This window comes from Psittacula echo, assembly GCF_963264785.1.
Source record: "Psittacula echo genome assembly, chromosome: 4".
NCBI lineage: Eukaryota > Metazoa > Chordata > Aves > Psittaciformes > Psittacidae > Psittacula > Psittacula echo.
In genome coordinates, this window is record NC_137738.1 from 70424804 (window position 1) to 70449171 (window position 24368).

Here is a 24368-nt window from a genome sequence, read left to right on the forward strand (position 1 = left end):
ATGATACCAGTTATAAGTTCTCCCATTCCCAGTATTAATAAAATTTGTGGATACTATTTATTTTAAAAATATGCTTATAATATATAATTTCAATGGCACCCCACATAGCACATAATGGGACACTGCAAATTGGTTATATAATAACTAAGTGGAAGAAAGAACAATATAAACAGTGGTTTGCAGCCTTGACCTTATGGTGTTTCCTGCCACAATGAAAGTAAAAACACATGCTCCCCAAGAACCATCAAGCAGTTTGTCACTCCTGTTGGACACATGAATGCCTTTGGGCTTGTCTACATGCAAGGCTACATTGGTTTAGCTGGGTCTAATTTGCTGCAAAGGGCTGTGTGAAATCTTCATTTGACTTAAATCAGTTTAACTCAACAAATTAAAGGTCCGATAAAGCCTGAGTAACTGTTGATTAGGACAATTGTGGTTCTAATCAATTGCTTACAATTATAGTGCTGCGTGAGCTGGCAAAATCTTCTTTTCTAGTAGCTTATCTTGATGAAGTTTTGCCCGATTCCTCAGACTGTTTTAATCAACTTAAATTGTGCCTGAATACTCCTTAGGATCTGGTGTCACATGAGTTAACATAACCGAATTTTCTCTGCTGCTGAAAGCAGAATATATATAGATATAAAATACTAAGTTCAGCAGGACAAATATTAAGTTCAGTGAGAAAGCGCTGGTTATTCTAAAATTTAGTACCTTTTTTTTTTATATTGCACCCGAACGCAGGCACTTCTCAGCTTACAGACGATGGCAGAAGTGGCTGTCTCCATCCTGTGTGGGCACATGGCATTCCAAACTAAACAAGTGCATCATACGCATGCTGAGAGAAACACCCATGGTTTCCTTACTTCAAAGCCTACAAGAACAATTTTGCCTCAGTCTTCCTGGGTGAAGTGCTTGGTAAGAATACTTAAGACTGTTGCATGAACACTTATCTGCTTAGGGAAATGTCATGGAAATGAAGAATTAAATGAATGGAAAACCAGCCATCATTATTCCACAGAAGAATGTCCACAGAAGGAATTATACCAGTATAGTAATAGTAAGACAATTATAACATTTTAATAACACCAGCACATTTCCTGAGCCTTGTTATGGAGAACCAGAACTTGTCTTAGTTTTAGAAAGGCTTGTCAGCATCCTCCTTACCAGGGAAACACTCCAAGCTCTTCCTCTACAGAGGAAAAGGCAACAGCAGAGGATTCATTTTGCTATTTTCTGTAACTGGTTTTAGACTAAGGAAAGTCAGGCAAACCTAGGTGAATTTCACTTAATTGTTCTGACATTGTCAGGAGCACCTAATTGTTCCGACATTGTCAGAAAGCAAATAATATATTAATTACTATTTCTACTTTTGTTGGGCAGAAAGGCTCAGCTAGGTTTAGCTAACTCCACCACCCAAAACCCCAGTTACGCTAAGAGTATCATAACCATATTGCCAGCACAAACATCAGGTTAGTGTTTAGACTGACAGGGTGCTGTTGTTACAGCTTATTTAACAATGCACACCACAAACCGAACACATGAAGTAAAAACTTGCTTCCAAATGATAGAAACGTTTATTTTTGGTTTAGCTGTCATTTGAGAAAGGCTAGCTTCTATTTCACAAGACAATTAAAAAAAAAAAATCACTGAAGTGTTAAAATTTTATGAGGGCATATTTCTTTTTATCCTCCAAAGACAACCTGTCTTTATGTTCATAGTTAACAGGATTTGATACAGAAAAGCTTGAAAGATACAGATATTTCAGGGCCTATTGACATCTGTTAACTTTTCCACTGGGGTGAACTGCGACCCAGTTTATTTCAATCCAGAAGCTGAACAGGAAAGAGTTCCGCTCTTCCCAGAAGCAGCTGTGGCACTTTGAACCTCTTCCCCCGCCGCCCTCCTTAAAGCAAGAAAGCCCTTTACACAACTGCGAGGAAACCGGCTGGTTAGAGAGACACAACTTTCGACACCACGAGCCCTTCTCTCGCATGTCCTTAGCTGCCACCTCCACCCACTTCATATCTCTGACTCCTGGCTGCTCCTCGCACTGCCCTCCCTTAGCACGGAAGCCACTGAACGCACTTTGCCCTTATTTCACAGCCAGCCAGTCTCCCGGCGTACACACAGCCGGCGGCAGACCCACTCAGCACCGCGGTCACAGGAGGCCCCACGCCACAGGGCCTAGCACAGGCGGCTGGGTTTCGCTAGCCCCCTTTGTGCATCCGGGACCGGACGGTAACCCTCCCGCACTTCCCCAGGGCCGCGCCGGCCCCCCAGGACGATGACGGCGGCAGCCGCCCCGCAGGCTGAATCCTGCGCCCCACCGCCCGCAGCCGTCACCACATCACCCCGTCCTTTAACCCACACCACAACCTCCGAAGGGGGATTTAAATCAGACCCCGGAAGCCGAGGCGGCCGGCGCAGAGCGCGCCGGGATTTGTAGTCCCCAGGCCCCTCTGGGCGCTCAGGCCTTGAGCGCGAGGAAGGGGCGGAGAAACCACAACTCCCCTGAGCCTCCGCGACCGCCACCGCCCCAGCAACGCAGGCGCAGTGGGGAGGGCTGGTTTTTGAATCCGCGGCGTTGTTATTGACGCCATATTGCTGGTGTGGGAGTCACGGAGGGAAGCACCGCTGCCGCCCGGGCCCTACCGCCATCGCTCGTCATCGGCGGCCCCGGACCTGGTAACAGGACCCGGCCCCGCGCCCCTCGGCCCAGCTTCTAGCCCGCTACCAGCTGCGGGCGGAATTGGCCTGGCTAGGGCAGAGAAGGCGGCGAGAGCGGGGATCCAGCCAGTCGAGCCGGAGCCGCTGGCGGAGCTGGGACCGCTCCCCAGAGAGAGGCCGACAGGGAGGCGGTGGAGGCCCTGACGCAGCTGCCCCCTCCTTTCCCTGCCGCCCTCCTTTCCCTCCCCCCCCTGCCCGCCCCAGACAGCGGGGAAGGCGCGTCTGGGCAGGGCCGGCTGCTGCCACCGCCGTTGCCGTCGTCTCCCTTGCCTCTCGCTCTGAGCCCCCTTCCTCCGCCCCGCCGCCGCCCTGCGCCATGGCTTGCGGCGCCACTTTGAAAAGGACTCTGGATTTCGACCCGCTGCTGAGCCCGGCGTCTCCGAAGCGGAGGCGATGTGCGCCATTGTCAGCCCCGGCCTCGGCCGCTGCCTCCTCCTCTTTCGCCGCCGCCTCCCCGCAGAAATACCTGCGCATGGAACCCTCGCCCTTCGGAGAGGTGTCGTCCCGGCTCACCACAGGTGAGGGACGCGGCCCCGCTGTACGCGGCAGCCACCCGGGGCGGTGGGTGGTGAAGGGCTGAGGATGAGGGAGCGATGGGGAGGGGGGCGGCGGGTGCGCAGGGCAGGGGGCCGGGAAGGCGACCGGGATGGGGGGGAAGTGGAAGAAGAAGAAAAGGCGAAGGTTGGGTGGGTCTCGCGTTCCTCTCCAGCCATTTTCTGTCGGGTTACACGGCTGGCAGCGGCGGGGGCAGGGGCGATCCCCACTCTGCTTGGCACCGCCGCGACGGAGACACAATAGAAATGGCCGTTTGCAGCAGGAGAGGGGGAGGAGGGACTTGGAGGAAGGAGGGGGGGGCGGGTTGAGCCGATGCGGGCGGGTGGCCATAGGAAAGGGGTCGGGGGGGGGGAAAGACTAGAGAAAGGGACCGGAGCAGAAGAAGGGGGGGGATCGTTGGGGGGGGGGGCTTGATCCAGTGCCTGGAAAGTGGGGGCTAGCCTTTCTCGCGTCGGGGACGGGCACGGAGGATTTTTTTCCTCTTTATCACGAGTGCCTGGATGTGGCAAGGAGAGCCGCAGGGGCGAGTCAGGCTGCGGAAACGCTGGGGGTGGCGGGGGAGCAGATGACCGTGGTGTCGGCGCGGCTGAGGCTCGCTTCCAGGAGGCGCCCGGAGCCCCTCTCGGTGGGGCCCCCATCGATCCGTTGCAGCCATTATCGGTGGGTCGAACGTTGCCCGAGCCGAGGCGGCGGCACCTCCTCCCGTTGCTCAGACATCGGGGGGGTGAGGGAGGAGGGAAGCGGGGGGAGGGCGGGGAGCGCGGCCTGTCATCAATCACCCGCAAAACGCCAGTGGGAAAAAGCAAAAGCAGATAAAACAAAGGGGTAATTCCGCTTCCAGTCCCTTAATGCGTGCCTCCGTCCCGGATCACCCATTCTGTGGCATCCTTAAAGTTTGGTAGGAAAACCGAGAGATGAAAGCGATTGTGTGCAAGGGTGAGAGTTGCCTTCGGGGCAGATAAAATGGAATCGGGCAGTCTCCTCGTCCCGGAGACGTCCGGCGAGAGCAGAATCTTCTTACATTCTTAACGAGTGAGAGATGAGTCTACCAGTGCCCCTAAAAGCTCTGTGTCTGCTTGTGTAAGTGTTGTCAAGCAAAGAATTATCCGAGTTTGTTTTACCAGCGAGCAGAGAGAGAAGAAAGGAATGAATCTTGGCCGGGCACGCAGGATTGATTGGCCCTTCCTTGCGATTAGTCTAGTGGGTAGCTTCCAGTAATGCACTTAAGAACGGCTAAGCTCGCAGCCATGAGTGGCTGTGGCGCTGAGGTATGGATCTGTGTCCTTTGTGTGCAGGAAAAAAAAGCCCTCTGCGGTTGTTGCAGCTGAATTCCTCCTGCTGCTGCTGCGTTTGGTACTCCCTTTAAACAAAAGTTAGCTCCGGATTACTGCTGGTTATTACTGAGTTTGAATTAAGTTTGAATATGTTTTCAAATTACCACCTCCTCCCTGTAGGACAGTGCCTTGTTTTGATATTCTCGATTCAGAAAACTATACAGTAGAATATGTTTTTTACAGGTTTTAATCAAATAATAAATTGCTATGGAAGAAACACATAGAAGGCATACAGACTACTTAAACTTGGCATCAGTGCCTCGGTATTTTTTTGAACCTCTAGGAAAAGATCTTGAATGAGTCAGCAGTCTGAGCTGTGATGGATGGCACTCCCTGGTACAGTGAGGCATTACATGTACTTTGAGATAGATGCTTAAAATGACAATTGATTTGATTCTTTTTAGAAGGTAAGTGTGGCTTCATTGCAAGGTTTACTTTTGGCTTGTTTCCTTGGGATTTGGAGAGCTTAGGTTTTGAATATTTAATATAAATATTGTCTGGCCAGTAAATGTGTATTGCTGAAAGGAGATAATAAAATTTTCCGTAGAGATAACCCACAGCAGTATTTGAGGCAATACCTAAACTTGTGTGTTAATGATTCTAAAGGCCTTGTAACTGAAAATGTTACTGAAGTTAAGCAAATACAGGCTTCATCTTACCTTGAGAAAATCAGAGGTGCAGGTGGTAATTCATGTGAGAAGGTGATTCTGTACTGACAAGGGTTATTTCATGTAAGCCATTTGTATAATACAATGAAAAGTGAAGGACAGTAAATCATAATGTCTTTTACAGCACTTGAATGCTCCTGAGCAAAACTTGAAACATTTAGAAATTGCTTGCGTTTACACATTTTGCTTAAAAGCTCCCTCTGTGGGGTCTGTTACAAGGAGAAATATCTTTGTATGGTGGGAGTGCAAATGTGACTGTTAAGCAGCTTGCTTAGGTTTTACTTGCAGTTGAATTCATAGGTATTACCACATTGTGTGGGGTTAATTTCGACCAGCAAACAAAACAGAGCTTGTAATTTTAAAGGGGCTACTTGAAAGATTGTGTGGAATTCATCTCATCCAATTTTGTAAATGTACATATGTCCTAATAATTTGTAGCTTTCATGATAGTAGGAAGAAACAGCCCATTTATTCTAAAGCTCTGGCTTAGGATGAGGCAGAGTTTGCTATAGAAAAATGTGTTGCTTTCCATTGACTGCACAATGAATTTACATGACCATTTCTGATGTAGATGTCTACATTTGAATCAGATAAATCTTGCTCTGTGCGTGAAAGGAGTTCCAGCCTGACTTCAAAAAGTGCTGCCAGCTGAGTCACTGTTTAGTTCAGTTTTTATATTGGGAAATTTAGTAACAATAGCCAGAATTCAGTTGACTTCAGTTATGGTTTTCTCAGTGTGTTACTGCAATGATTAGGGTTCCAGCACTTAAAAAGTGTCTGTTTGAATTTTATTTAATGAAGGTTAATGGTTATACAAAATCAGAGCTCTGGATATAAAACCTGAGGCTGCCACTTCATTTTAAGTTCACACTTCAGCATTTTTCTTCTGTCTGGTACTCTGTCCTGGTAGTGTTTAACTGTACCCAGTGGAGACTATATCAGCACCAGAACTTCTTACCACATAGTGAATCGTTTAGAACGATGAATTATTTGGAAGCAGCATATGGGTTGGTGGAAAGTGGTGGTGAGAACTAAGGGTACAGTGTGGTAGTCAGATGAGAAAACAGCTGTCTTCAGAGTGGTCATAGACAAATAAACGTTATGTCTGTTTGAGAGAGGGCAGGCTTATTCAAGATAAAATTTATCTCTAACAAGAGTGTTTCAATATTTTGTGATTATTTGAACAGCTGTTAGGTTTCTTCCAGTTTCTCAGTGAATTTGGCAGCTAGACTGCAGTTGTGGCTTTACCTTCTGTGGAACTGTGCTTACTGGCTTCAGCATGCTCGTGTGTGTGCTGGCTAATTTTTGGATACCATTGTTTGCATCTAGAACGAACATTTTTAGAACAGTGTTCACTGTAAGTGGTGCAGACCATACCTGCCTGGCATAAGACAGGTTCGATTTTGAAAAAGTGGCTCTAAGAAGTTTTCTACTGCTTGAATACTACAGTTGAGTTTTATTTTCATGTAAGTTCTAGCTATAAATGAATCTGTTGTGTATGATCAGAGTAACTGCACTTCAGTCTGGATGCCTGCTTGTAATGCACTGTACATGTTTGATTTCCTCTGAAGCCCTAAGTGCTGTTCTGTTTCAAAGCTGTTAAATGAATTCTAGAGAGTGAAAGGAGGAAGCAGTGGCAGTATTATTTTTCTGTTTTGCTGGATGTTTTAGAACCATTATTTTCAGCTTTACCCTGATGAAAGATTATGTTGGGGTGGGAGAGGAGAAGAGAGAAAGAAAGAAAAGGAAGAATAAATTATCCTGAAGTTTTTTAAATTCAGAGGCAGGTCAGTGTAGAAAGCCTGAATGTCTGAGTATTCCTGAGTCTGAAACAGCAGTGGGAAATACAGTCCGAAGAAATGGAAGGGTGGGAAGAAGGGAGATGGAATGTTGACCGTAGGGATTTAAATCTAATTCGTGCTACATAGTAACTGAGAAGACACACTGAGACCAGCAGCTTGCTTCCATACTCCTTGTCTGAAATCTGGGGTTAACTTGCAGCTAGAACTTTGTGGAATCAGAATGTTACATTTAAAAACAGTTTGTGAAATTATTTAAAAATCCACAAACTTTTGCATTTGTACATGCAGTTTTTCCTCCATCTGAAATATTCATTTGCCTTCCCCAGCAGCTAATTAATGTTGCAAACCAAAAATTGTATTGGGTTGAGTTACTGAGAACAGTCTTTCGACTCAGAACACTGGTTGAAATCCAAGCAGAGATAATGTCAAATGTTTGAGGGAATATGGAAACTACAAAATTTATGCAGTATTTAGTAATGAGTGTGCATAAGTGCGTATTTGTGCATATTTGCTGCTCAAACACAGTCATAAGGCAAATGTCTGGTTAAAGACGGCAAATGGAGTTGTTTCTAAGAGTCCTTCACGAGGGACTCTTTACAAACAGAAGGGAGCTAAATTTCTCTTTAATGTATACCTTGTTCTTTCACAGAATAATCTGAGGGAAAAAAACCCAGGATCTAATTAACACAAATTTTCAAAATTACTGCAAGAAAATGACCTTTCTGAATAGGAAGAACTGTTAGTCTTCCCATCAGGCTGTCCTCCTGTGACCTTTCAGTTGCCCTGTTGAGCAAACTGACTGTTTCTGACTGAAACTTGGTCAGACAATGGCCAAGTGCAGGTTTGGCTTTAAAATGAACATATTTAGCAGCTTAGGAATGTGACATATTAGTAGTGCTGTATCTCCTTCTGCTTAATTTCTGTTTTGTTAACATTTATCTGCATGTGTATTTATTGCTAAATTACCCTGGCAAGATGCCAAGTTTCTCATTGTGCTCCAGTATTGCAGAAATCATTGGGATTTAAAAAACAAAATGTTCCCACCCCTTAAAAAAAAAAAAAAGGCAGTAAAGAATGTCTGCGTCTGGAGTTGATAATTTAATTTTTATGAGAAATTTCTATAGGTGCCTGTGGTACCTATAAATGTTAAATACCCTTGGTTGTAGATGTCATAAAACGTTGAAACAGTTTTTTGTTTCAGTGGCAAGTCTGATAAATGCAATGTGACATACTTTTTTTTATGTGAAGAGAAAGATCTAATTGCTGTGTCTAATACATTTTGCATTGCTTGATTTATTTTTCATTCCTCAACCCCTTGATCAGGAGAACTGGGATTTCCTGAAATAACACATTGACAGAATGAGCTAATGCATATGTGAGCATCCAGCTTGTTGTGGAGGAACCAGAACTTTCATTAGCCTTAGACCTTGAGTAATTGGATCTGGTGGGGTGGCCAGCTCTGTGCCACAGAGTCCCATTACAAGCTCCTTCTGGCCATTTGTTAGCTATAGACACTGGCTGTGAAGTGTCAGCATGTTATCAGTGTGCTCTCTGGCTTAGAGCATGCTCCTCTGAGGTGAGCATTTTTTTCCAGAAGTATACATTCTATTACTGAAGTCTAACAGTCCATGCCTAATTAAGAAACATAACTGGAACAGTTGATGTCTGTGACCAGAACAGAAGAATAAGAGGAGTATCTGGATTATTTTAGTTTCTGTCTGTGCCTGTGGATACCCTGGTTAAGTAGACGGATACCCTGGTTAGGTAGATAGAAAAGTGAAGAATAGTTACCCATTGCCATGTTGCAGTGCTGCCCTTAGTGAAAGCTAGCTGCTTAAAATTAATATTGTCAGTACTCTGGTGGGAAGACCAAAGCTAGGAATGTGGTAGCATCAACTAGATGTTGAGTAAGTGTGATGGCCTAATGGAAAAGTTATAAATTTGAACTAGGACAGTGAAACAGTTTTGCTTTGACAGGAGCTGAAGTCCCAGAAAATATATGCGATTGACGTCAGGATAGCATTTGCTTGATTCGCTTAGAAGAAATCTCAGGCATGGTTCAAGTTTGAATGCATATGTTGAATGGTGACATTGCAGACTGAAACCTGAGCTTTAAGTTCCATTTCAGGCCAGGAAAACTGCTACTCTGATTTCAGCCTATTGAGTCACCTTCCTATGTATTTTGCCAAAGTTTCCTTCAGCTAAAAGGGAGAAGCCAGGAACTAAGATGAGAGATTGCTGGTTTAAAAATCAAGGCAAAAGAAAAAAAATCCTTCAGGGGAAGCAATCAGCACTTTCATAGTTGATAAGCAGTTATTAAACTGGGGAAGAAAATTGTTGCCTTGTTACATTTTCAAGTTGAACTGCCGTTTCTCTTGTACATAATTTCTAGGTAATTACAGGTCAGGATGAAGTAATTAGATGACAGAACTTTGAAAAAAGAACAACTTGCCTTCTGTCATGTATTAAAGGAAGTTAGAAGACAACATCACTCCTTGGAAATGAATATTTGGCTTTGTAATCCATTAGTATGACGTATCATATTGTGATTTGCCCTTTCACGTTTTATTCTCTCCTCATTGAGCGTTAAAGCAGCTGAGATATGAAACATTGTTTCCCCAAGTCACATCTCTTATTCTGTAAGAAGACTGGTGTGAATGTTGTACTTCATCTAGTGTGATCTCTCATGAACCTGTGTACTCAACTTTATGCTCTACATTGTGCTCTAGATAAAACAAAGAGTGTATCAGTGTATTTCATTATTTTCAGGTGTATTTGACTGAATCCTCTATACCTTTAGTGGTCATGGTGAGAAAATAGCAGTCTTTGTTTGCCATTCTTTATCTTAGCCTTGAGCTTGGAGGAGAAAGGGCAATATAATACAGGCTTGCATAACAGGCTGGGATTCATAATCATCCTGAAATTGTAACATCATTTATGAAGTACTAATTCATTTCAGTATGTTAGCAGTGTGGCTTTTTCTTGCTACTACCTTGAGATAGAGGTATCCTTAACCAGTAAGGAACACTGAGCAAAAAGGGTAACGTGAAATTAGAAAGAAACTGAGGGTGGGCCTCAGTGATACATGCTTTATCATATTAAATATATTCCTTTTGTAATCTCATAAATTAAATTATTGCCTGACGTACAATGTCTCATTTGAACTTCAGCACGCATGAGATGTCATTGTTGAAAAAGGCAATTTGGGCCTCCACATTGAGGAGCACACAAAAAAAACGCTCTCCTGTGCTTGACGCCAGTTAAATGCACATTTTAATTCAGTTGTTAGCTGCAGAGTTAATAGCTAATTGGAAGTAAGAAAGGTTAAGAAAATGATCTTGAAAAGGCAGGAGGGTTTTCTGGAAATAAAACTAGGTTGGAGAATGAGATCTACTAATGCTAAGCTTTGTTTAACTGGGCCAGAGGTTTAGAGGGCTTTCCAGTTAGCTGTCTGTCATATAAGTATTGTTCAAAAGTTGTCTGGTTTGAGCTGCCTTAATATTTCATGGTTTCGTTCAAGTGTTGAGATGTTATAGAAATTGTTTTGAACAGAATCTGCCTGTTCATCAAATAGTTTTGTGGATTTATTAAGCAAAACTGTAAATGCCAGAACTTGGGTGAACTTGAACAGCTTATTCTGTTAGATTGTTTAAAAAAAAAAAAAAAAAAAGACAAAATAATTCAATTTGACATTCAGATTTTCATTTAAAATGAGTCATAAATATTTGCAAGCTTACATTTCACTTCACAGTGAAGTAGTTGTTTAAAGTCAGAGATTTTATGCCACTGTATGTTAATTAAAGTGCCTGTTCAGTTTTTGCTGCTGCAAAAATGTGCTTGCTTAGTTTGAAGCATTACTAGTCTGATCATTCATGTGTGAAGTTTTTGAACAGTTTGGTGCCACATTAAACTTGTGTTTCTTGATTATTAATCTTCATTTTACCAGTGGTGGAAGTTGGGAAGTAGGAGGTGAGTAATTTTTATAGTCATCTTGCCTACGAACAGCATAGAACTGAGCAGAGCTTGTGCTCTAGTTCTCTGTGCTGAGCCGTAGTACCTTAAGTCTCATAAATTAGATTAAGTAGAGGAATACCGTTTACCAGAGCAAGTTATGTACATGTTCTGCAAGTATGTTCAGTTAGGACTTCATGCTTTTCTCTTCCTGCCAGTGGTTGTTTGCAGTGTGGACAGTGTATTGTCACGTTTAAATAGTCCCCTGCTCTGTTCCACTTTGCTTAGTTTTATTCCTTTACCTGAAGTTATAGTAAAGCAGACTATCAAAGTGGTTTTCTCAGGACTGGGAACTCCCAGTGGTGTATCTTGAGATTTTTTTTTTTTTATTTTCAGAGCAAGATTTGAAGATGGCAAGTTTAAAAGTGTTGTCAAATTAGAAGTAGATTAGAAATTACTGCAATATCATTGAGACTTCTGTGTTCACCATTCAGTATAATTGGGATTAGAACCATGTATCGTTGGTGTAAAGATCTTAATTTTCTATCCATATTCTTCCCCCACCCCCCAGTTGCTCTCACTCCTTCTATTCTGGCTGCTGTTTTATCATCGTCTCTGAATTACTCCATATTTAATTTGCAGGAGTTGATAGGACTGGAGGAAACCTGGCTGATGATTGTTATTTTAACTCTTGCAGTTTTATCCATTGACCAGAGTCTGTTTGGGTTTTGGGTTTTTGTTTGTTTGTTTGTTTGTTTGTTTTTTAATGATTTTGGTGGTTAATGTGGTTTGAGAATGTGTCTGCAAAAAGGTAATAGAAAGGGGAGCTGTAGAGAAGATTATTATCAAAGTTGTTGTGCCCAAAACTTGGCTGATGCTGTTGCAGTTCATATGAAATTTGGAAAGTATGTCCAAGACCAGGTAGTCATAGTGAAGGTTGCAGATGGTCCATTACATTTTTCTGTTGACCTGAATACAGTGTGAATGTTTCTCATAGTGTAGACACTTCAGGACAGATGTTCTCTTACGAGCTAATTCGGTTTCCACTCAAAATTATGCACTATCACTTTAGCTAGAACAGCATTTGATTCTGAGGAAAAGTATTGTTTTATAACCATAATGCCGTTGAGTAGAGCTGTTGCAGGGCCATTTTCCCACCGCTGCAGTGCGTATGCATGTGACTAATTCTACATGGGATTCTGCTAAATTTTGGAAGCCTGACTGCATCTTCATTTAACCTGATTTTTTATTTTTGTACCATGCTGGAGTATAGTATGTATCTTGTCCTACAAAAAGTATGAATCCTCCAGGTATCCTTGAGTGCTTCCCCCCCCCCTTCTAGTTTCCTTCTCTTCATTTCTCTACTGAGCTGCTTTATTGTGTCTTCTGCATTTGCTTCTGCTTTGAACCGAGTTATTGATCTCCGTTTACAGAGTTGGAAATTGTACAAGCGCTGTAGGCATGGGACTGAAAAGGTGTAAACTTTAATCAGAGAACAAAATCCAAGGAAGAAGCTCTTTCACTGACAAAAGCTGGTATTCCTGTTGACTATGGAAACAGTTTCCTCTTTTTTTATATATTGGGAGCTCCTGGACTGACTTACAGAGTTGAAACACCACAACAGTTAAACCTCTGAAATAGAAATTGGCAAATGTTTGCTTCTGCTTGGCCTAGCATAGGCTTACTTCACTGACTGACCAAGCTTGTAGCTGAAGTTACTTGTTCACATCACATGGTTGCTTACTAGAAAATGTCCAGATAAGGAAACTCAATAGCATACTGTTAACAAACCTGAAAACTAGTTGAAGAATTTTTCATGGTATTGTGTTGGCAAAATGCTGAGCAGAAGTAGGAAGGTACCGAGTGGAGTGCTTTGCAGCTCTGGCATGATCACATGGATTTATATGTACCTGAGTTTCGGAAAGCTGACTTTGCCAAAAGTCTGGAAGTGTCAGTGGAAGCTGATTCTGTAGGAAATTTTTCAGAAAAGGCATGCAGGATTGATAATTTTACTGCAAGGATTACCTCTCTCTTGTAATTCTACAGTGAAAATGAGATTATTAAAAACACTTGCTGTATTCAGTGTGATCAAATGCTGAGCTACATTGTTGTACTCCTTTAAAAGAGGATATTGAGTCATCCATTGTCTTTATTTGGATAGATCTGAGGTTGTCAGAAATGTTGTGGAATGCTTTTGTATTTTGCCTGTGGGTTTGCCATTTTTTTGAGATTTTAAGCAGTAGTTGCTTTGTGCATGGTACTTCATGTACATATTTTATTCTGGAGTCTTTTGTTACCCATAACAGTATGAATGATAAATGCTGTCTGGGGGAGAAAGATGACTGCAAATTAAATGCATGAAGGGAAGATTATAAATACCAGTAGAAGTTCTACAGACTATTTTTCATCCATGTATGTTGTATTGTTGATAGTTCCTAAATTTTAACCTTATGCTGTTTATTTTTGTTAGCAGCACTCTGGCACTGATACCTGACCTTAACTAACAGCATTTTTGTTAGTGTTCTGGTGCAAACAGTCTGGAGTTACTTTCAGTTAGAGTCATTCTTTGTGTCTTGGGTAGAACATGGTGGGTTTTGCAGGCCATGTTTGAAGAATCTATCATCTGTTAATTACCTGCAGTGTTTGGTACTTGACTGGAAACCAAGTCAAGTGAAACCTTGGATTGTAATTATTTTAGGCTTATTTTTTGTATTGTTTTTCTTTCTAGAACAAATTCTGTACAACATAAAACAGGAGTACAAACGCATGCAGAAGAGGAGACACTTAGAAAATAGCTTCCAGCAGACAGATCCTTGTTGTTCTACTGATGCACAGCCACATGCATTTCTCCTTACTGGACCAGCTTTGCCAGGTACCTGGAAAATTCTTTGTAATTCTGCTTTGTCTTTTTAGACTCTGTTATGTAAATAATTTTTCCTAGTTATCTTTATAGGACCTTCTCTCCAGGTACTGTTGCTTTTTTTTGGCAATGAATGCTGTGTAATTCTGCTATATGCTGTTAGACTCCTGCTTGAGTAAATAATTTTCCCCAGTTATCTGGTGTTTTATGGCACATTCTCACCAGTTACTGTTGGTTTTTTTGGCAATATTAGCATTGATGTGGAGGATTGTAGCTTCTTGTTTTAAGAACCAGTAGGACACAAAGCTTGCATTGTTTTCAAGAGATCATCCTGCATACCATGCCACTGATACTGTAATAGGCTTTTGCAAAGCGTCTGTCTTTGCACAGATGTACTGTACTGCCAGTTTTACATGAAATAGAAGCTTAAATTTGTAAATGGCATTCACGGTGTTTGTGTAAGATGCCTGTGCATATTGCTCATTGTAGACTTCTTCCTTTTGAGGGTCCAGTTTTAATAGTAACTAGAAGCTTTCAAATGGCAGAGAAAGACTTCTCCAAATTCTTTGTAAAGCTCGTAATACCACAGTTATGAAGAAAATTGATTTTAAAGTGGTTCTGAACTACTTTTAAGTGTAAATTTGTGTGCCTGAATATTTAATCTTAGGTACTTCATCTGCAGCCTCATCACCATTGAAAAAAGAACAGCCCCTGTTTACTCTCAGACAAGTTGGAATGATCTGTGAACGCTTGCTGAAAGAACGTGAAGAGAAAATCCGTGAAGAGTATGAAGAAATTCTGACCACAAAACTTGCAGGTATATTATAGTTCAAAATAATGTGTTAGGATGAGTTTGAAAGCTTAAAACTTTTCATTTTGTTTGTTACGCTGTACTTTTTTTCTGACCTAACATGATCAAGATTGCATACAGGACAGAAAAAATGGTGTGTAGTCTCTTTGATAGGTTTTTTTCTTCTATGCTGTTTTGGGGAGAAACTGACTGCTGGGTATTACTAATCAATTGAAACAGTGGATTTATTTCACATGGAAATTTTTCTTGCTATGATGTCTGAATTGATGATTTCCTCCTTTTTTTTTTTGTTTTTAGTGGTTTGGTTTTGTTTTGTTTGCTAGAAAGCCCTTCTCTTCTACTGGCTTAAGAGACCTTTGTGAAGGGGCTTTATTTTTTTCTTCCTGCTTAGGAACTGACTTCCTTTTTCTGGAATTTGGCAAGATGACAGCACCTAAGATTTCCCTTTCTCTTCTCAGTACTTGCCATTACATTGCTGCCAGCAGCGTTTGCTTTCTGTCCGAGTGTCAGTCATTCAGCTGATGCTCTTTGTTGAATTGTATTTCACACCATTTAGCTCATATTTTTGGTGCCTGATGCCAACTTACCTTTCTGTAAGGGTCATGTTAATGTCAGCATTATAAATAGGACCTTTCTTTACTTGAAGTCCTCTACTTTCTAAGAATTTTGCTAGCATTTGAGCATCTAAATTATGGTGCATTCAGAGGTAGGTGCCTTCACAGTATGATTCAGTGTCTAATTTAATATTTATAGTGATTATAACGGACATCTGAGTGCACTTTTGGGCAGCAAACCTGCTTTTGAATCCCTGCAGCTGTTCTGCCTCCCACCTCAAAACACATCAGAATTAAAGTTTGCAGATCTCTTCTGGTGTGGTAGGAGTGGTGTGGCCATGCAGAGTGTCAGCAGACTTGAGTAACCCTTGTGGCTTGCCTTTGACAGTGTGGTCTCTGCACCTGAGCCTGTGTTCACTTTCTGTATTGCTGACGTGCCATTGCTGTGTAAGAAATAGCTACAGTTCTGAGTCCCTCTTAAATCTACATCTATTTACAACTGGAACTAGAGCTCTAAATACTTTTGTTGCTTTGGATCTAACACTCCATTTCTGTGCTTATAACCTGCTTCAGACTGATGAATTATGACCCTTTAGAGTGTTATTCTTCTAATTTGTGTATGTTAGGAATTGGGTCTCTTCTTGCGTTCTCTTAAATACATTTCGGTTAGCAGTGATCATAATAACCATTTGAAGACCAGATACATTTACATTTGTTCCAGACACTTTCTGAGTACAAACTTGTAGTTCTTTACAAGCAGGAAACCCTCTGGCAGGTTCCTTATGTGTGCTCCATCTGTTAGTCCCAAAGGGAACATTTTCTTTTGCCTTTTTTTTTGGAAGGGAGGGGGCTTCTTTACAGTGAGATGGGTTAGGTTAGGTTCTTGTTGTTAGGATGGCGGTCATCAAAAGAGTGAGAAAGATCATGTTACTGCATGCCGTATATCAGTCCAGTATTACATTTTCAGCATTACATGGAGATTTTAGAAAGAGACTGCCAAAAGAATTTAGAAATTCGTTACGTAGGCCAGTCATATTTTTCTGACAAGAGATGATTATATCCTTTTCTAAACTTCATACTGTAAGCTGATACTCATTCTTACAATCTAGTGAAGTCAATGGAAATGTAACTGGGAATTCTGTAGTAAATCTCAATTGAATAGCTTCTCTCAAATGACTTAACTAAATGTTTGGATCTGGGATATTTTCCTGATTCCTTTCTGAATCACGATTTTCTTGTAGGTAGGTAACCAGATGCTTAATTTTTTTTTTCTTCTCCCATGTTCTTTGTGAGCGGAGTTGTCTTTCACACAGAGTGAGTGTTTGATAAATGGAAAACTCAGATCGTGCTAATGCCCCGATTTCCCTTCCTGCCTGTTACCTGAAACTGTTGTGTTAGCGTAAACTTGGGTTTGCAAGATCCTGTGCAGATTTTAAAACCAGAGGAGTTCAAGGGACTAAGTGAAGCTTTCGCTTGAAAGGTTTTCTAGAATCCAGTTGTGAAAAACAGCTTTTTGTACCAAAGGTCAGGTCGCATAGTAATCGTGTTTGTACTTGTGTTTTCAGCCTCCTTCTGATTGAAAACAGATAGTTAGAACATATATGATACAGAATGCCAGTGGTGTGTCTTTACAAGTATTTTCACTTAAATTTTCAAACAGCTCATTGTAGGTTGCTTAACTTTCCATATCTGAATGTCACGAGAAAAGGGATTTTTAGTAACACTGGATTCTTTAAATTTCCAAAGTCATAGTTTTTAACAAAGATGATGCTAAAAGGCAGCTGTATATGTTGACTTAAACCTTTAAACAAGAAAGCTTGCAAGTTAGTTTCTGGCCTTTAATACATACTTTGAGGAAAAGTTCTAGTTGCTGTTATTTTTGGAAGTGGTTTCTGGGCAACAGATCCTTCAATCTGCTCTTTGTGCTATTTTGTTGTTTGGCTAAGATCCTCGCATGGCTGCTGAAAAGCCGTCAGTCAGAACTGCAGTGAACAGAGGTCCTGCTTGTGGGCAGAGGGGAACTGGCTGCCATGGCCCTGGGCCCCTTTAGGCAGGGATGGATGTCCTTAGGTCTTGGGGTCAGATCCAAACTTTGGGCTGCTGCTGAAGTACTTGCTGATTACTGATACCCTGTTTACTTCAAAGGTGAAGCTCACCCCTGCAAGAGGATGGGGACTTTAAGGGGGCAAACCTGTGGGACTAGGAACCACTACAAATCTTAACTGCATTTTTGGTTGAAGATTGCCTTCTTTGACCTTGACCCTTTCTCAGAACACCCCACATTGCTGCACATGTATTTTTCCACAAGGGAGGAAGGGGAATGGAGAGGAGCGGCATCTGGTAGATATTACTCTCCTTGTTCAATTTCCTAACTCTGAAAGGTGATATCCTGCTGATGAGTGCAATATTAAACTGAATAAAATACTGCAAATGTATTTGTGTGTATGTGCATAGAAAGAATAATCTTTCAGGAAAATAGCAATACTTAGTTCAAAGTCAAATTGATACAGTTGAAACTAAATTTCATTTCGGATTGCACAGTAGCTGTTTTCATGAAGTGCACAGTCAACTACATGTCTCTATTGTGGCTACTGTGATTGGAGTTAGTCAAGTGCTAGTCACTTGGTGTTTCCTTCTTTTAGTTTGTTACTTGCTTTTGATTTTCTGGTGGTCAACAAAAAGAATTTCTTAATTCCATAGCAAGTGCCTTTCCTCTACTTTTGTGTTTCCATTTCATTAAATAGACTGACTTGCTTCTGGTACTGATAAAAGCAGAGAGAGATTGCATTTCCAGCCCTAGCACTGACTTTAATGCTATGTTTGCTTAACTACTCTGCCCCCATTATGGATTTGTGAAATGAATACTTTCCATTACTTCAAAATACAGTGTCTGATGCTTAGCACAGGCAGTAGGTATGTTGAGATCTGTGTGTGTGTGCAGCACAGTTCTCCTTGAGCATACTACCATCGTTCCCATTACAGATGTTTATATGGGAAAGTTTCTTAATTACGGGGACGTTGTTTTGGGGATGGTCAGGAATGGGGATTTTGGACATTGCTGCATTGTTATTCTGGGGGGTGAAAAGGTATGAACTGTGTGAAGTCACTTAAAACTACTGTTAATGGATGTGCGTTTAACTTGTATGTATAAAAAGGTAGCCTTCAGTATGTTCCAGCTTGAGTTAATGTACTCACATTTCTGCTTCATGCTTGCAGAACAATACGACGCATTTGTGAAGTTCACGCATGATCAAATCATGCGACGATATGGAGAACAGCCTGCCAGTTGTGAGTATTGATTCCTTTGGGTTCCTCTTGCACCATTACATTACCGAATATTCAGGAATTGAAATGGCCAGACTTTGTTGTTAAGCTACAGCTAGGCCCCAAGTTAAAGTATCTTAAATTGATAATAAGAAAGGCCAACCAAGGTCGAAAGGAAGACATGGGATAAAATGCAGCTTTTGTTTAAAAAATCTGGGACTGTCTCCCATAACAGGCTGGTGTTGTATTTCTGAAGCAGAGTTTGATGTAGCCATGGCAGATTTGTGATGGAGCTGGCATGTATTAACTCCATTATTAACTCCTGCTTTTTTTTCTCTTTCCAGACGTTTCATGAATCACACTTTCTGCATATGTGGGCTGCCCTATACACCCCGTTTTATTGTTGCAAGCTGTCCCAGTAAAGACTTGCAGCAATGCCATATTTTTTCCCCCTGTGAACACAGGTTATTTCAAGCTTTTGTCAGTGGCAACCACTCTTATGCAGCAACTGGTTTTGGAGTGCTCCCTGATGTCAGTACCACCTGGATGTGGACCTTTGCTACCTGTAATAATACCAGTGGCCTCATTTGCTGTATCATTACAATTTGGCTTCTTATGTTAATAAGTTTGAAAAAGTTAAAGGATTAAAGCTGGTGTTCTAGAAGTTGCCCTTCACTGGTTGTGTAAATAAAATTGTAGAATGACACTTCTGACTGAAGTTAGTGTGATTTTCATAACTGTGCACTACAACAAAGCTGTAATCACAGTTAAGTTAGAATGTAATCCCAGGACAATTTTAAGCAAATAGCCCACAGTACTGCCTGTGAAATAGTGAAGGAGGGCATTTCTGTATTCCATGACTTTTTTGGGGGTTAAGAATGGGTTTATATGATTTCTCATTTTTGTAGTTTTTATTTATTCTATCAGTCTTTAACAAATGTTTATTGCTGCAATTTTTCAGTGTATCATTGTTTTACTGCCCTTGTAGTACTGGAATTTAGTTGGAAGAATAAAACATTTACTTCTAATCTGTTTGTTTTTAATATGCAGGTGGAACTTTTGCTGTGTATGAATAAACTTAAATCTGAGTGTTTAAATGAAAACTTTATTCACTGGCAGTAACGGGTGGGTCAGAGTTTTAGATCAGGAGAAGGAGGTGGGTGAAAATCTTTGGTAATTCTTCAGAGGCAAAGTCTTTCTTAGATTGGCTGTGGTGTTTTCCTGTTGTGGAAGCATGTTTGGTACAGAACTGATAAGAAACTGTTGATTTAACTTGCTGCATCTTACTCAAACCAGCTGTGTTTGTCCTCCTTCAGATTGAAATGACGCACTAAAGGAAGTCTGTTTGTAAGATAGGGCAGGCGCTTGACACCACAAGCTGCAACTGTGTAGGTATTGGAAGAGCTAAAGGTGTGTAATCTCTGTGTTCAGGGTCGAGGAGTTTGTTGTTGGATGCATTCGCCTTTTTCCAGACTGCTGTATCAGTGCTGGCTGCTGCTGTCTGTGCAGTTCTGAGTCCCAGAGTGAATTGCTGCAAAGTTACTACATGGCAAGTCCAGATCTGTGTGCTGTGGGGTAGAGGTATTGCTTACCAAAGGACTCGGGGTATCTGCTTTGGGAACTTGAAAGCAATTCCAAAGTAATCCTTCAATTATAAACTGTCTTCTCTAACTTGCTTCCAGCTTCTGGTTAAGTGCAAGTCTGTTGTGTAATAGGTCTTTGTACCATTTGAAATTAACAGGAGAGTTTTAGTTGAAATGGAATTGAAACCTCGGTAGATGCAGGCATTTATTGGCTCATGCTGATGCTTTTGGTATCATAGAAGCCCATGTGATGAATTCTGGTTCTTTGTGAAGGGTTATACACTCAGTAGGGAGGTTGCAGGTTCAGAATTGGGCACATTGCCACTGTATCACAGTATTTTCTGCTCACTTTCCTGAGACTCGGCTTACCTAAATATTTGGATTCTTACTGTATTTTCAAAGTCTCAGAAGTGGGAAATGTATCCTAGGCTCCCTTCTCAGGTTCTATCTGAAGGTAAACCCAAGATTTTCAAGGGCTGTAATTCCTGGGTGTCTGCTTTGGAGTTCTCAGTCCCTCTCCTTCCTGCTCCTCATTTTTTGCCCTCTTTTTATTGTTAACTTGCCCAGGGTAGGAAAGCCACTACTTCTAGGTGGACCACTACTCAAGCTCCAACGTCCTGATACATCTCCTCTATCTCCTGTGTTCTTATCTTTTCCTTTGGGATATTAAGAGTTATAAATAAGAAGTGATGTCATGTTAGCACCCAGCCACTCCTGTGCTGCTCCAAATTAATGCATAATGAGCAGTCTTCTGGCAGGTGAAATACAATGCCACCATGGGTGCTCGTGCATCACAGTTGTGGTATGCTTAATTTCTGCCTGGTTTGGAAATGAGGTTGCATTCTTTGAAATACTCCGTATTTACTTAACCTGCTGCTTGTTCTGTCATGGACCTGAAACTGGCTCCTTTTCCTAATCTCGGTGCCAGTGTCTGATGGTGAATTTCACGTGAAAGGCTTGTTCTAACTGGTGACTTACTCTGTTGTAGGAAAAGTATTTGGTGCTTGGTTACTTTTGAACAAATCAGGAAAGTTGGGGTGCTGTGGGGAGCAGGCTGGTGCTTAGAAAGAAACCTGCTTTCAAGTCAAGTAGAAATGGGTGAGATTCTGTAACTGCTCGATTCGTGGTGCTACATTTTTGTGGTGGCCACATGGAGAGTATTTGTGTGTAACTGCAGTCTGCCCAAAAGCCAGGCAAGCTGAGGACAGTTAATGGCAACCTCACAGAGTGAAACCGAAGATCTGGGTTAACCTGTTTCTAAGACAATAGTATGTAAATTCTTTTCAAGCAACTATCTGTTACTGTCTACTTAAAAAGCGGCATGTACATCCTGACTGTTGTTTTTTGTGCCTAGATGTGAAAGCATGTAACCATAAGATGATTCAGCATTTTTCAAGGTTGAAAAGGAAAATTGCTTCAATCTTGTGTGCTGATGCTTGCAGTCTGCATGTGTACCCTTGAACAGCAAGGCCATTAGTACAGTCTGGTTAGAAGCTGTGTTTTGTGAAAGCTCTCTCCCTTCCCCAGCTGGGAATTGGGAAGGATTTAGCTCTGTGATTGCAAAGTGGGGAGGAAAAAAGGGAGTATTAAAGAGTTTATGCTCTTGTTGTGAACCAGTGCTCATGGCCTTTGTACTGGAAGCCAGATGAAAAATGTGGGGATGAATGTTTGTCTCATACGGGCACCTGGCTGATTGTTGTATTTTACTGCTGTTGTGGCCTTCAAGATAAAAGTTACCAAGTTTGTGTTTGAAACCACAGTGTGGTAGTGGTGTCGGAGAACAGCATCTGCAGTGGTAAAGAAAAATGGCAAACTATTCAAACGAATTAACTTACTTTGAGGTCTGAGTTTTGGCAGTAGCACTGTTGAACGGTGTGGCTACTGTAGAACACGGTATTGGTTATCCATCCTGAGGTGAGGCTTTACACTGTGTCACGGTTTGAGAGCCAGTACCGCAATACAAACAGTGGCTTTTTTTTGGGTGTGTGTATATCCTCTTTGCGGACAGGTTCCCTGGAGTACCAGCAGAACGTGGTGTTACTATGCAGGCAGTTGTGGAAACGAACATTTTAAAATTGCATGGTATTTGCAGTTGAAGTCTGTATGTATTTCAGCTGGGGTATGTGTGGGTGAGTTTGCAGTATTTGCAGCAAAAAGTAGTAAAATAAATTACATGAAAGGAGCCAAATGTAAAATTGATACTGTATTGCCACATAAAACCCTGGTATTACTAGACCCCCTAGTAGTAACCACAAGGTGCTTTTTCATGGCTGGAGTGTCTCATCTATTCCTGATGGGTGCTGGTTCAGAATGCAGTGATGTTAAGCTCTTTTCCAGGCAGGTGGGACTGCAAAGAAAGGCAAACTAAATTAAATTTATGACCAGTTTTGTTCCGTTTGTAACTGTCCAACCTTCCTACCCTCCTTGCTGAAGACAAGTCACACAGTAATTCTAGTTGTTTCTCCTTTATACATCTTAGGGTCAGAAGTGCCAAGTACTGAAATTAAAACTTTGATCCTGAGAAACCATTATCTAGCATAGCAAACGTGACTGTAAGCTTCAAGATTGATTAGTAGCTTAAGAGAAGAAACAAGCATTATTAATTTTTCTGTTTTAATGTCATCTTGCTTATGCATTTGGGGATTAAAAGCACACACTGTTGAGGCTGGCTTCTCTTTATTTCCAAATACTTTGCCCTCCAGAGGTGTGAGTTAGATGATGTGGGCTTATTTTGCATAGGGTGATGTGAAGGGAGGGGGATGCAGTAGTTGGCTCTGTCCTCATGCAGATAGGTGAGAAGTTTGTTCTGCTGCTCCCTTTCATTTGTCAGGTGCGTTTGCAAGATAAATAGGTGCAGTTCAGGATGGAGCTGATCAGCATTTCCCTCCTGAAATTCCTCCCTTTCCACTGTTTGAAAGCCTTGCATACAAAGGCCACTAGGATACAGGGCCTCTGGGTTGCCCTCAGAAGTGAGGAACAGCGGAATTTGTTTACCCCTGAGACTTGGTGGAGCAGCTGCAAAAGCTGTTCTGCCGAGATCCTTGTTCTTGCTGATCATGATGTTTCCCATGTTGTATGTTTAGGCAGCATAAAGGCAGATAAACTACTTGTCATCCTGATTGCCTGGCAACGTTTAGAACCAGGCCCTCCCTTAAGTACAGCAGGAGGTGTGACTGTGGCTCTGCGATTAGAGCAATTGGAAAATGCATGACTCTACCCTCTCTGAGGGTATTTAAAGCAAGCCTAACCCATCCTGTGCACATTCCTGGGTAACAGCCTGGTAAGTTACAGGTTCCTGTAATAGCACTTCTCTCCTAGTAGGGATCTGGTTTATGCAAGTGATTTAATCTCCAGTGCCCCAGGCTGTCCTTTTCAGTTGTTTGTGTAGGCTGAAGTGCCAGTGCAACCAAGTGGGAGCATCTGGATTCTACTGACAGGTCAAAGAACAGGAAAGTGAAGCCTGTAATCCTCTCTAAGGAACCTGAGGAAGGCTGGAAGTTTTCTGAGGTAAATACAGTCTCTTTTTCCACAAACTTAAGTAATCACCATTCAACTTTTAAGTGGGCTGGGAGGGACAACACTTTTCTCTAACTGCAGCCTCTTTCTAGGTGGTAGAACTGACCTGAAGTCTCCACTGAAACTGCTGAAATGCATGTGTCAGGGCCCTCAGGAGAGTTTACCAAGGCATGGTAGGCATGCATGCTCTCCTGCAGGGAAACACGACTTTCTCCCTTTGGTTTATAAGACTTTTTCCACAGTTGGAAAACATGGGGTGCTGACATTAGCATGAACACATTTGTTCCCCAGCGTCCGAGGGAAGTTGATGCTTAATGCTGTAAGAACTGCAGTGTGTCTTTTGAGTTCCAAAGACTGGTCTGGTTAGACACCCCCATGCTGCTCTGGTATCTGGCATTGGGTGTAGGTTTTTCTTAAACCTCTGCTTCCTTGGGGACCACAATTCCAGCACTGACCATGGTTTCCCAGTGCTTCAGCACAGCACTTATGGCTTTTGTTACAGTATCAGGCACTGATCTGCAGCTTACTCTAGGCAGAGAACATCAGCTCTCTTGTCTCCCTTGACCAAATCATCAGCAGATTTGAGCTACTCCAGTCCTGTTCCACAAAGGGGGCAGCATTAGCAACCCATACCCTGCTGTAGGCTCTGCTCTGTGTGGGCAGAAGCTCAGAGGGGGCATCTTGGGCTTGATACTGCACAGGGCCTAGTGGCTGGGAAAGTTCTTTGAAGATCAGTTGGATTA

General features: G+C 42.1%; 1 protein-coding gene across 4 annotated transcripts; it reads left to right on the top strand.

Moving 5' to 3' along the window:
* The first annotated feature begins 2566 nt into the window (after positions 1–2566).
* On the top strand, positions 2567–22772 carry AKIRIN2 (akirin 2). Of its 4 annotated transcripts, none has more exons than XR_013956553.1 (6): positions 2567–3245; positions 13766–13909; positions 14565–14714; positions 17408–17643; positions 18479–18550; positions 18871–22772. XR_013956553.1 is itself a non-coding variant. In XM_080614937.1 (5 exons), the coding sequence occupies exons 1-5, from the start codon at positions 3044–3046 to the stop codon at positions 18879–18881; spliced, it is 564 nt and encodes a 187-aa protein (XP_080471063.1). In that variant the 5' UTR covers positions 2569–3043; the 3' UTR covers positions 18882–22772. The 4 variants fall into 4 exon arrangements, 2 of the variants coding, with proteins under 2 accessions (XP_080471063.1, XP_080471062.1); XR_013956554.1 differs by having other exon boundaries at positions 17408–17602; XM_080614937.1 differs by lacking the exon at positions 17408–17643 and having other exon boundaries at positions 2569–3245; positions 14580–14714.
* The last annotated feature ends 1596 nt before the right edge of the window (positions 22773–24368 follow it).

Excerpts from the sequence above, each read along its gene's own strand:
- AKIRIN2 (XM_080614936.1), top strand. The coding sequence starts at position 3,044 with ATGGCTTGCGGCGCCACTTTGAAAAGGACTCTGGATTTCGACCCGCTG. Across the intron at positions 3,246-13,765 it reads GTCGTCCCGGCTCACCACAG|AACAAATTCTGTACAACATA; the intron begins GTGAGGGACGCG and ends TTTTCTTTCTAG. Across the intron at positions 14,715-18,478 it reads TCTGACCACAAAACTTGCAG|AACAATACGACGCATTTGTG; the intron begins GTATATTATAGT and ends TCATGCTTGCAG.